Source organism: Bufo gargarizans, chromosome 2, assembly GCF_014858855.1.
Source record: "Bufo gargarizans isolate SCDJY-AF-19 chromosome 2, ASM1485885v1, whole genome shotgun sequence".
In the NCBI taxonomy this organism is placed as follows: Eukaryota; Metazoa; Chordata; class Amphibia; order Anura; family Bufonidae; genus Bufo; species Bufo gargarizans.
In genome coordinates, this window is record NC_058081.1 from 192,155,425 (window position 1) to 192,169,140 (window position 13,716).

General features: G+C 44.4%; 1 protein-coding gene across 4 annotated transcripts in view; it reads right to left on the minus strand.

The window, feature by feature from the left end:
- MYO9A (myosin IXA) overlaps positions 1-13,716 on the minus strand; it is a 118,069-nt gene that overhangs the window by 70,220 nt on the left and 34,133 nt on the right. For all 4 annotated transcript variants that reach the window (XM_044279826.1, XM_044279823.1, XM_044279824.1 and 1 more), the window contains one exon: positions 1,104-2,009. In XM_044279826.1, coding sequence (XP_044135761.1) covers positions 1,104-1,949 — 846 coding nt within the window. In that variant the 5' untranslated portion in view covers positions 1,950-2,009. The remainder of the gene's footprint in view (positions 1-1,103; positions 2,010-13,716) is intronic.

The window sequence follows — 13,716 nt, forward strand, 5'->3', positions numbered from 1 at the left end:
AGACAAAGTATCATAACTCGGGAACAGAGCCTCAGATCAACAATAGAATAACAGTGTATTAATCAGGTGTACCGGACAGGGAGATTGCTGGTGACAGATATAATCAGCAAACATAGTTCATGCTTTCCAGAACATCACTGCACTCCTTGCTGGCAGGGGTCAATGCCAAAGCTTATAAAACCTGCCACTCCTCTAAACTGGTAGAAACTGAGGAGTCATTTGCCAGGGGCACTAAGACTTTTGGCCAGATCTCTACTCTCATGCAATCACATGCTGCTCCTCCCCCGTGCGGGGACCAGTGGCGACGTAAGTGCCGTGGAGCAGGGTAAGTATATAAGGGGGGACATTATAAGGGTTGGATAACCCCTTTAAGTTCCTGTCTGCAGTTGCATGCATCTCTTTATAGCAGGCATGCTCAACCTGCGGCCCTCCAGCTGTTGCAAAACTACAACTCCCAGCATGCTTGAACAGCCTACAGCTATCAGCTTACAGCAGGGCATTGTGGGAGTTGTAGTTTTACAACAGCTAGAGGGCCGCGGGTTGAGCATGCCGGCTTTATAGGGTCTTCATTGTCGTACTTTATATGAAGTTTCCTAGGTCATTCACCAGTCACAGTCACCACTGAACACATTCGGCTGAACAGAGCCTGTATGTGTATGGGAAAGTCGGTAGGGAGTCGGGAGAGATAGCCGTTCAGCTGACAGCTACTGAATGTGTACAGACGCCTTTAGGTTCAGTTCACTACTTGTTTTATAGACCTATTTGGTTTGTGTGTCAGGAAAGCTTCCAGCCTACACAATAAACTGGTCCATAGGCGTCCAAGCACCTGGCATATGCAATCAGAACGCCTGGGCAAATATGTGACGGGATATTTTTTTTTTTTACTATATATGCAAGCATATTCTACTATGCCTTACTATGAGAAGGGGCACAGCAAAAATAGGAGTCAATGGGCAACATACGCCACTGTATGCCTATATAGATATAGATGGGGGAATAGACCAAAAATGACATACGAACAGAACTGTGGCCTTGTGTGTGACAATATGGAGAGTACTCTGCATCACTGCTGTCATATGGTTTAATATAAGCAATCTCCTAACCTCCAGCACAGGTCCAGCACCTAATATTATCTGTTCCACTCCACTGGCATATCCTTTCTGGCTAAGGGCAGTCAAATGATGGATAAGAAAATTTGTGCTTTGAGTCTTTCCAGAGCCTGTTTCCCCAGAAATAACAATGCACTGGTTCCGTTGACGACGGAGCATAGCATGGTAAGCAGCATCTGCCACTGCATATATGTGAGGTTCACGGTCTCCAAGCCTTCGGTTATCATACATCTTCACATATTTAGGGTTGTAGATTGGTAAGAAACGGAATGGGTTGACTGCCACCAAGATGCTTCCAACGTAAGTGTAGATCTTCTCTTGCCGGAAGCGTGTTCTAAGAGTCTCAAGTAGCGTCCTCTCACTTAGATCAGGCAAACCACATAGGTCCTCACATTCTGGTCCCTGTTCTTGGGGAAGGAAACCCCTCTCAACCATGCGCCTGCGCTCTTCGGTCACTTTTAGCCAAGACTGGAGACTTCCATAATGGATGGAGCCATCCACATTTTTTTCCCGCAGGAGAAATCGATAGTCCTCTCCAGACCCACGAGCCTCTAAGGCAAGTCTGGGCCATAGCATCATGCGCTGCACAGGACAGTCAGTAGGGTTAAGGATCCACTCTTCTCCACCAAATTCCTTGACCTCAGCCAGTACGTAGAACTTGGCTCTTTCCAAGCGCAGTACTGTAATGACAGCATCAATGACATCAGCGGCTGTGGTGTGCCGGCGGGCAGGCACCGGACAGTAGATGACATCTGGGGAGATGCTGCCAGGGTAAACCTGCAGAGTAAAATCTTCATCCAGCAGGCGGCGGCGCCCACAGCCACCCCCCACCTCTGACATGGCGGCACTCCGTGTCCCATCAGAAGGAGTGTGGACGGTTCCCCGTCAGTGGGGGGACACCTATAAAACACAATTCAGAAAACAATACATTGTGTGTTAGATATTAAGGAACTAGAAGACATCATTTACCAAGCAAGTTAAAGATTACAAGATCTGAAACCAAGTTAAAGTAGTAAGCTATGTGAAGTTAAAGGGGTTGTTTTAATATTGATGTCCGATCCTCAGGATAGGTCACCAATATCTGATCAGAGGGGGTCCGACTCCCAGCACTTCCGCCATTCAGCTGGTGACGCTTCTGGTTTCCTCACAGCTTACCAACCACAGTGCTGTACATTGGATAGCGACATGTGCTTGGCATTGCAGCTCAGCCCAATTCACAAGACCATGTGACAGATGAACATTTAGGAAGAAGCTGCAGCACCTTGAAGCAGCTGGTGGGAAGGGGTGCCAGGACTTGGACCTCCATCGATCAGATATTGATGACCTATCCTGTGGATTGGCTATCAATACTAAAAATTTATTTAGGTGTAATTTAATTTAACATCTATTTTAAGCAGTTCACACTGGAATAAAGCAGGAAAAAAGTGCAAAACAGACACATGCACTTCCTGAGACTTAAAGGGGTGGTCCGCTTTTTACTATTGAGGACCTATCCTCAGGATAGGTCAGTGATGGCGAACCTTTTACAGACCGAGTGCCCAAACTGCAACATAAACCAACTTATTTATCGCAAAGTGCCAACACAGCAATTTACCTAAAATACTACAGTCCAATATAGAATATCTTCCATGTACTTTATCATTTATCTACAATAGCCTGCCTACATTCAGTGCGCTGCCTGTGCTGTTCATAGTGCGCCCTGCGCTGATGACCGACAGGAGAAGTCTAAGGCATATTGGTACACCATAGACTTCTTCCAGGGTGTGGGTGCCCACAGAGAGGGCTCTGAGTGCCACCTCTGGCACCCGTGCCATAGGTTCGCCATCACTGGGATAGGTGATCAATATCAGATCGGTGGGGGTCCGACTGCCGGCACCCTCGCCCATCAGCTGTTTGAAGCGAATGCAGCGTTTACAAGAGCACTGCCTTCTCTGCTCTGTTTACGCTCATTAGTGATTATATGGCTGTGTAAAGGTGCCGGCCGATTACCCGATGAATGACCAAAGGCACCTAAATCGTGCTGGCAAACAACGAGTTTTATGGGGACAAGTGATGGCATTAGCCATCGCTCCTCCCCATACTGTGGAGGAGATCACTGCATGTAAATACGACGGTCTCTCCCGCTGACGAGCAGGCGAATGCTGGTTAGAAACACCTCCTTCCCGACAATCGCCTGCAAAATTGGCCTCCCTCCAGTAACAGGCAGGGCTGTGAAAACCCAAACTCTGAATAATCAATTCTATTGAATGGGAGGTCATTTTGGGAATGACTTACAACAAAACAACAGTAAACCCTGAGGAGATGTTTACTCCGAATACCCCATGCCATAGTAATGGAATCTGCTAAGTTTCTGATTGATTTATTTCCCATTGTCCAAGGTTTACACCTGAAATCAAATGGTTTCTCTGGGACAAAGACATTGCAGCTTTAGCATTACCATGTTAATACGACGCCTCTCACCTGTGTTTCTGTACTAAAACTATTATTGATCAGAGGTGTCCTTTAATCAGAAACTTTTCCTGCACATATCACATTACAGGGGTTGTCTCGTTTCAGCAAATGGCATTTATCATGTAGAGAAAGTTAACACAAAGCACTTACTAATGTATAGTGATTGTCCATATTGTCTCCTTTGCTGGCTGGATTCATATTTCCATCACATTACTCACTGCTCATATCCAGGGGTTATGACCACCTCTGAGGGATTGCAGGATGGTTATAACGCCTGGAAACAAGCAGTGTATAATGTGATGGAAAAATGAATGCAGCCAGCAAAGGAGACAATATGGACAATCACAATACATTAGTAAGGGCATTGTGTTAACTTTCTCTACATGATAAATGCCATTTCATGAAGTGAGACAACCGCTTTAACAGGGTTTCACTGTACAGCACACTTACACATGATATTTCATAGCTTCCTTTATTATTCAATTCACTTTTAAACAAGTAACAGAAGGATAGATCTCTTAGTATATAGAACCTAGCCTACTAACAATGCACTAAATGGACAAATGCATACAGAAGAACAAAAAAATGATGATATTTCAGTCTAGGACTTTACTTTTTGTGTATGATGATCAGTATCTCAGATAATAGAACTAGGAGATTTATCAAAACTGGTGCTAAGGAAAACGGACTTAGGCCTGTTTCACATTTGCGGTAAACAGATCCGGCCGGCTGTCCCAGCCGGGAACATCCTGCTGGATCCGTAAATACCAAGCACTACTGAGATACCATCCGGCCCCATTCACTATAAAGGAGACCAGTGGAGATTCAGCTGAACCCCGAAAATATGCCAAGAAGCAGCTGGACAAAAACTGCAGCGTGCAGTGGTATTTGTCCAGCTTTTCTTTGCAATATTTGCCGGGTAGCGGCCAGTCCCCATTATAGTGAATGGGGCCGGACGGTATCTCAACAGCGCACAGTAGTGCCCACTGCCCAGTATTGACAGATCCGGCAGACTGTTCCCATCTGTTTACCACAAATGTGAAACAGGCCTTAGATGCCCATACAACCAATCAGATTCCACTTTTCAGAGTTCCCTAGGAAAATGATGGTTGTTGTGGGAGACTAAGCCAAGTTTTGATAAATCTCCTACACAACTACAGGTAAACACAATGGCCTCCAAATACTAAGCTGACTGCGCTTAGATTTTGGCATAACATATGGTGACATTTGGTAAATCTAGGTTTAGAGAATTTATCAGCGCCTAGTACAGTAAGTGGCATGGCTTAAATTTGTGCCAAAATTGCACTACAATTCTGGTGTAAAATTCTGTTGGTATAAAATGGTCTATCCCTGCACCATATTTAACATCTAGGCTGAGCTATTGTGATAAATCTGGTACAGATCTAGACAACCAAAGAGCCCCTTTACAGGAGCCATTAATCTGGGCAATTACAAGGAAGAGGTGCTCCTGTGAATGCTCGTTCCTGAAAATTGCCTTATAGTGGGCGGAGATGAGGGCTGCATTTACATGCAGCAATCACCTCTGCAGTATAAGGAAAAGCGATCTCCTCCTGTCCCCACAGCACAGAAATTATTTTATGTGCCGATAGAAGGACACAATCTCCAGACAATCAAGCTTTTGGATCGCTAACACCTTTTCCACAGGCCAATTATCGGGAATGAGCATTTCTACAAACGCTCATTCCCAATAATTGCTCTCACCATAAGTCTGTGTAAAAGGACTTTTAGGCTAGGTCAACACTAGTCATTTGTCGCGTGACATTTTGTCGCACAACAATTTTTATCGAGTCGCAGTATGTCACATTGCGGCACTATAGACTATCATTATAAAAATTGTCGCTCGCCATTGGTGCGACAAAATATCACGTGACAAATGTTGCAGTGTAGTTGTGCCCCATCTGTCGCGCGACACATGTCGTCGTGTAGACCTAGCCTTGGGGTGCCGTTGGTCAGCCGATAAACAAGCACACGTTCTTTCATCAGGTGAAACTTTGTATTGCTGATGCAGTATCTGGGAGATGATTGCAGCATGAAAATGCAGCTCTCACCTCCTCTGATGAGCAGGCAATTATCAGGAAGGAACAGTTACTTCACGATAATTGTCTGCTTTGTTTGCCCGTGTAAAGCGGCTTTTAGTAAATCTGCCTCACTGTGATAAGTTATTCTAAAGGCAAGTTTGACTTTGTTACAGCATTATTTGCAAAGTGGGAAAAAAAAAATTGAAACAAAAAAGATTTAAAAAAATGTACCAGTGCACGAGAAGCCAAGTGAACCACTTTTAATCAATAATCACTATGATAACCTTTTCCACTCACGCAGAGTTAAAAAGTGTTGAATAGGTTCAAATTGCTCTATGTACAGTTCCCAGCATGTAGACTTCACAGGTATCAAGGTGTGAACAAACATGGGCGGATGTCCCAGAGAACAATGGCCTCTTGACAAAGTATTTACCGTGATTTTCAAAGTGGTAGCGCTGAGGTTAATGCTCCACTAGTGCTGTTGTAAGGTAAACCTATGCATCGCTGCCTGGGGTCAGCATACCCGACAGTACTCCCCTGTACTATTCACAATCAGATATGGTATATAGCTGCCCACACCACTGGACGATTCCGCATAGGAACCTTGAGAAACCAAGAACGATGGCAGCCATCAATGGAAAAGACCTCAGAAGTAGATGGTTCTCTACTGAAACATTGTATGAAATAATCATCTTTATAAACCACGTCTGCAGAATATTTTTATGAAAACTGACCACTGATGCGTAGCCTTGAAAGTATTACACCAAGTATTGGCTCAGATACACCATGTAAGGGATTATGCTTTGGTTAGAAGGGGTTTTACTTATTTCTAATGATGAAAAAGGCAAAATATGCGTTTTAAAAAAATGAGAAATGAAGTTGCACCGAGACTGGCTGCTATGGGCAACAAAAACAATTTCGGATTTAGCCAGTCTTTATAAATCTCCCCTGTAATATGCAAATGTTCTTTTTTTCAGAGGAACCCAGTTTTTTTTTCTACATATTGTCATTCTAAAATGGCCAAACCCTTCAGACAACTGTCGGCCAAACAAGCTCTTCCTCCTAACACGCTCCCGCACTTATGTACGCTTGGCCCTGCCAAGCAAGCATGTGTTCTGAATGGGGAGAAAGGAGTAAGCTACTGCCACATGCCTCTAGCAGCGGCTCATCCCCAGCGAGACCTAAAAAAAATAATAATAATAATTGGACATGTTGTAATTCAGCATGCCCAAGCCTTCTTTTCTTTAAAGGGATTGTCCCATGACTAATGTAAAAAATGAAAATCATACATCATATAGTACACGACAACCTCTTTCTAACAAGGCTAGAACCAGCCCTGTACCTCACATGGATCCAGAGATCTCCCCATTCATTGCTCTGCTAGATTTATTTATATCAGGCTGGCAGCTCAAGGGGCGTGTCTTTTGTGCTGCAGCTCAGGGGCCGTGTCCATGCTCTACCTATCAGAGCTCAGGAAGCAGCTGATGGATGAAACTGAGCATGTGCGGCCTTCTCAGTGAGTCGGTCAAAGGAATAAAACAATAAAAAATAAAAACTGCAGGTGGCGCTATACAGATACATTTTATTGAATAACTAAGTGTCTAGGCAAAAAAAATTATTACATGCAAATATAAAAGTGTTCAGATCCAGGTGCTGGTTTGAAAACGGTAGAATAGAAAGTTCATTGACTATTAAGCTGGACTTTGCTGCTCCACATTTTGCTGCATATTTGGATTGTGTTGCATTGAAAAGGGTGAACTCTGCAAGATTTCGGCACAAAAACAAAAATTCACCAGAAATACTATAAATGTTTTTTACCACATAACACGCTCTGCTGTTCTTTAGTTTCCACTGAAGTACCACACTAGGAGTCATTTGATGGCACCAGGCCCCAGTATAAGCAGGAGGCTGCACCACTGCTACACTTAAAACCATGGCAAAAATCCCTCTTTTGTCACACATTTTCCTGCAAGGCACAAGTAACAAAATCCTAAATATATAGTATAAGATGCCAACTCTCCTTCATATACTGGGAAAGATTTATCAAAAGTGGTAAAAAGGAAAACCAACTGGGCTGCCCATAGCAACCAATTAGATTCCATCTTTCCTATTTCATAGCTCAAGATCAATCGGATTCGTCAGTTTTCCTCTCCCCCCACTGTGTCTGACAGTTTTGGCTGGACCTCCAGAATGATGCCAAACATACAGTGGGACGCCCACTCCTGCATGCATGCTGGTCCAAAGTAAACCACTAATCCTACCACTATACGCTACCAGGCTCCTTCAGTTACCTCTGCATTCTTCTAATGGTCACCAGACCAGTAGATCCAGATTATGAAAAAGGACCCATCCTCCTGTTCTTTCAGAATGATTGGAAGAAATGGTAGCACATGGCAAGGCTGGATGGTTTCTATCTAATCTAACCTATCTATAGCTCTACCTATATCTATCCATCTATCATATCTATGACACTAATCTATCTCTGTGAATAATAGACCCTGTCTTCTCAGTGCCCCCATCCCCCTGTCCTATGCTAGAATACCCTTATGCCAATTACTCCCCCACGTTAGCAATCTGATTTCTGATGTTCTGCTCCATTACAGGAGAAGATTAATGAAAATTATGGAAGCACTTGATACATCACACGATGGACAGGAATGGTTCCCAATGAACCCCCATTGATTAGAATGTCCATCAGGTTTCCATCATGTCACCCACGCATCATTTAGTCCAGCATTTTTTATGTAATCTGCAATAGAGGCCCCTAACAGAACCAAACGTGCAAATGTGAACACGGCCTACTATGCTACTAGTACTATGGTACTATATTACTGAGTGCATGTGCACTTAGCAGCTGAAGGCATCTGTGTTGGTCCCATGTTCATATATGCCCCCATATGATGTTTTAATATATGCAAATGAGCCTCTAGGAGCAACGGGGGCGTTACCTTTACACCTAGAGGCTCAGTGCTCTCTGCAACTACCGCACCCTCAGCACTTTGATAGACAGGGCTAGGTGTGATGACGTTTACACTGGATGGCCCTGTCAAAGTGCAGAGAGTGCGGTAGTTCCAGAAAAAGCTGAGCCTCTAAGTGTAATGACAGCGCCCCTGTTGCTCCTAAAGGCTCATTTGCATATATTAAAACATCATTTTTCTCAGAAACGAGGACACATATGAACATGGGACCAACACAGATGTCTTCAGCTGCCAAGTGCACATGTAACAGGTCAGCCAGTTTCATAGGAACAAAACTGCTGACAGATGCCCTTTAATGCAGTCTACTTTTTAGACAGTGTAGACTGGACAGATAGATTTATCACAGTGGCTGATGCTGGAGAATAAATCTGATGCATCTTTAGACTGTCTAACCTAATGGTTTATACTGCCTAATAGTTTACTTACTTTACCAGAATTGTGCACCAAAACTCTGGCACAGTGTCGCAAATGAAACCAATCCCTTTATCTAACAGGCCAAGCCTTTTGATGGGTTAAAAAAAAAAAAAAAAAATTTAATTAAAGGGGTTATGATCGCTGTAAAAAATTAAATTCAGACATCATATGGTACGTGACAACCTCTTTCTAACAAAGATAGAACCAGCCCTGTGCCTCACATGTATCCAGAGATCTCCCCATTCATTGCTCCAAGTATTCCGCTAGATTTATTTCAGGCTGGCAGCTCAGGGGGGGCGTGGCCTGTAACTGTCACAGCTTCTAACTAACAGAAGATATGACTGGTAACCGTTATTAAATATTTAAACTGTGCGTATGCGACCAACTCAGTGAGCTGGACAGAGAAATAAGCAAAATAACTAACAGCAGGTGGCGCCATACAGATACATTTTATTTAATAGCTCAGTGGCTATGCATTATTTTTAATTACATATAATTACAAAAGTATTCAGATCCAGGTGCTGGTTTGGAAAATGCTGAATATTTTTTGTGGCACAACCCCTTTAACCACTTACCGCTACTCTAACGCCGAAAGGCGTCATCTCTGCGGCGCTCCCAGGCTACGCTAACGCCGATTGGCGTCATCTCGCGTGAGCCGAGATTTCCTGTGAACGCGCGCACACAGGAGCGCGCGTTCACAGGAACGCATAGTGCACAAGTTCATCTGCAGCCTGCCGGCCGCGATCATTGGCTGGCAGGCTGTAGATTTTTGAATCGTCCAATGAAATGGTTATGTCAGACGCTATTTTGAAAATAGCGTCTGATATAACTGCTGCCTGGTCCTCTGGTGGTCCCTTTCGCTTGGATCGACCACCAGAGGACACAGGCAGCTCAGTAAGTAGCACCAAACACCACACTACACATTAGATATTACCCTGTCATTTATTAACCCCTTATTTAGCACCTGATCACCCATATTAGACTCCCTGATCACCCTCATCACCCCCTTGTCCACCCCCCTGTCATTGATCACCCCCCCTGTAAGGGTCCCTCACCCCTGCCAGGTAGTTAGCTACTTGCTAGGTAGTTTAGCGCCCACCGCACCGCAGTCACCGATTAGTCGCTGATTAGCGTCATCGCTGTCGCTAATCAGCACTAGTACTATATAGTATCTGTAAGTGATCAATACTGATCGCAATCAGATCTATATAAGTACATTAGGGTCACCTTAGGTTCTAAAAAAACGCAGTGTTCGCCCAATCAGGCCTGATCTTGTGCGCACACTTGCGTTCAGTCCGCCCCACCGCAATGACATAATTTTTTTTTTCTGATCACTGCAAAAACACCGTAAAATCGCTGCGGCGCTATAAAAGATCACTTTTGAGCTTTTTGGATCTTTATTAGCGATCGCAGCTTTACTTCGCAAGCACTCCCTTTTACTAGGCAGGTTTGCTCTTTTTCCTGGGTAGTCTCAGAGGAATACCCCCTAAATTTAGTGAACCCAAAATGTCAAACAAGGGGTATTCCGTTGAAGAGGCCTACAGGATTCTGGCCGTGATGGATGAAAGCGATGGGGACGCCTCATCCGCTGAATCCAGTGGTTCAGAATATGAACCTGTAGACAGCAGTGGCACTCTAACGGCTAGTGAGGATGACGAGGTAGAGGACCCTGCTACGGCCAGACGTACCCGATCCCATGTAAGAGTTCTGCCTACCCTGCATGATGATCCTCATTTGCAGCAGAGTGGTGCTAGCGCTGATCTTGTTTATGGTGCGGCATACACCAGCAGCGCAGCACAGCCTGGACCTTCTACCAGCACTGCCGTATTCCCTGGTGAAGTGGCGAGCACCAGAAGGGAAGTTCCAGCTGGTACGGTGGCACGTGCAATAACTCCCCATTCGCAGCCACCGCGTTCACAGGCCCGTAGAACCCTTAGTCTCCCAGAGGTGCTGGCAAATCCTAATTGGCAATCCCCTGATTCCGCCGCACCCGTATTGCCCCCTTTCACCGCCCAGTCTGGAGTTCGCGTGGAGACGGCTCATTTAGGATCGGCCCTTCAGTTTTTTGAGCTGTTCTTCACCGCGGATCTCTATGACCTAGTTGTGGCAGAAACCAACCGCTACGCCACACAGTTTATTACCGCCAATCCGGAAAGCTTCTATGCCCAGCCTTTCCGGTGGAAACCAGTCACTGTTTCCGAGTTTAAATTTTTTTTGGGCCTTCTCCTCAGCATGGGTCTAACTAAAAAAAAATGTATTGCGGTCATATTGGTCTAAAGACCCAATACATTTCATGCCCATGTTCTCTGCTGCAATGTCTAGGGCACAACAGAATGAAGAAAAGGGAAATAGCTCACCCTCTCACAGACACAATGAGGTGCTCTGGTCTAAAGTGATTCACCCTTCACAAATGTAAGAAAATGTATATTTGAAAAGACCGGCACTCTCAACATACAGGACCATATGGATGGTAGCAAATCACAATGTTTAATTGATAATATAAAAAGAATAAAAGGATAAAATATACACTAACACTGGTTTGATATGGTATCTCACAAAGTTAAGCTAATTCTATAGTGTGAACATCACATATCCAATATTCATTGTTAAAAAGAAACCGCTGTAGGAAAAAAGAAATGAACCGCTGTGGGAAAAAAAAAAAAAAAGATCGTATGTATTCACATATGAATTCCTGAAAGGAAAAAGAAAAATGAGGATCCTTTTTAGTTCTGTCCTGAATGAGAACAAGCAATGTAAGATAATGTTTGCCAAGATAGAAACAATGTTCCGTTATAGATGGTTATCACTTTTCCGTATAGATGTTACTTAATGGTTTGGCAAACAAATGTCCTTGATGATTACCCACTGTGTGGGCTTACCTTCCCTTCTTGCCGGTCAGATAGATTCCTCGGGGCTCGCTGTGAGCCGGCGTCCCGGCTGTAGCGCTGTCAGCGTCCCACGTGGGTTTGGAGGAAAAGTTTGTCAATCCGGAAATGACGTATCGGCATATGGGTCGGTGTTCAATAGTTTACTCAGACTCGACTTTTCGTTGTAGCGGCTGAGATAAAACTTACAGTGCACTGTAGTTAAAGTTCTTACTTCTCACAGATGGGTCATATTCTGATCTCTGGTTTAGATCTCTTAGTACCAAACGCGTTTCGGGAAACACTGTTCCCTTCTTCAGTGGAGAAGGGAACAGTGTTTCCCGAAACGCGTTTGGTACTAAGAGATCTAAACCAGAGATCAGAATATGACCCATCTGTGAGAAGTAAGAACTTTAACTACAGTGCACTGTAAGTTTTATCTCAGCCGCTACAACGAAAAGTCGAGTCTGAGTAAACTATTGAACACCGACCCATATGCCGATACGTCATTTCCGGATTGACAAACTTTTCCTCCAAACCCACGTGGGACGCTGACAGCGCTACAGCCGGGACGCCGGCTCACAGCGAGCCCCGAGGAATCTATCTGACCGGCAAGAAGGGAAGGTAAGCCCACACAGTGGGTAATCATCAAGGACATTTGTTTGCCAAACCATTAAGTAACATCTATACGGAAAAGTGATAACCATCTATAACGGAACATTGTTTCTATCTTGGCAAACATTATCTTACATTGCTTGTTCTCATTCAGGACAGAACTAAAAAGGATCCTCATTTTTCTTTTTCCTTTCAGGAATTCATATGTGAATACATACGATCTTTTTTTTTTTTTTCCCACAGCGGTTCATTTCTTTTTTCCTACAGCGGTTTCTTTTTAACAATGAATATTGGATATGTGATGTTCACACTATAGAATTAGCTTAACTTTGTGAGATACCATATCAAACCAGTGTTAGTGTATATTTTATCCTTTTATTCTTTTTATATTATCAATTAAACATTGTGATTTGCTACCATCCATATGGTCCTGTATGTTGAGAGTGCCGGTCTTTTCAAATATACAATGTCTAGGGCACGTTTTGAGGCCATCATGTGCTTTATGCATTTTACGGACAATAGCACCTGTCATCCAAGAGGCCACCCTGCTTATGACCGGCTCCATAAAATTCGGCCCCTCATAGACCATTTGTCATCCAGATTTGCAGATGCGTATACCCCTAATCAAAACATCTGCATAGACGAGTCCCTAGTACATTTTACCGGGCGCCTTGGCATAAAACAGTACATCCCCAGCAAGCGCGCCCGGTATGGGGTCAAACTGTATAAGCTCTGTGAAAGGGCCACAGGCTATACATATCGTTTTAGGGTCTATGAGGGAAAAGACTCAAAACTGGAGCCGGTCGGATGTCCTGACTACCTGGGGAGCAGTGGCAAGATTGTCTGGGACTTGGTGTCACCCTTACTCCACAAGGGGTACCACTTATACGTGGACAATTTTTACTCAAGCGTGGCCCTCTTTCGGCACTTAAATCTAGTCGGAATTCAATGCTGTGGCACCGCGCGACCTAGTCGCCGGGGCTTCCCCCAACGGCTCGTTAGTACCCGACTTGCACGGGGGGAGAGGGCTGCCTTGTGTGACCAAGAACTGCTCGCGGTGAAGTGGAGGGACAAGAGGGACGTTTACCTTCTGTCCACCATTCACGCAGACACGACTGTCCAAATTGAACGGGCAACTGGAGTCATTGTGAAACCCCTCTCTGTCCACGACTATAACCTTCACATGGGAGGGGTGGACTTCAATGACCAGATGTTGGCTCCCTATTTAGTTTCCCGAAGAACCAGA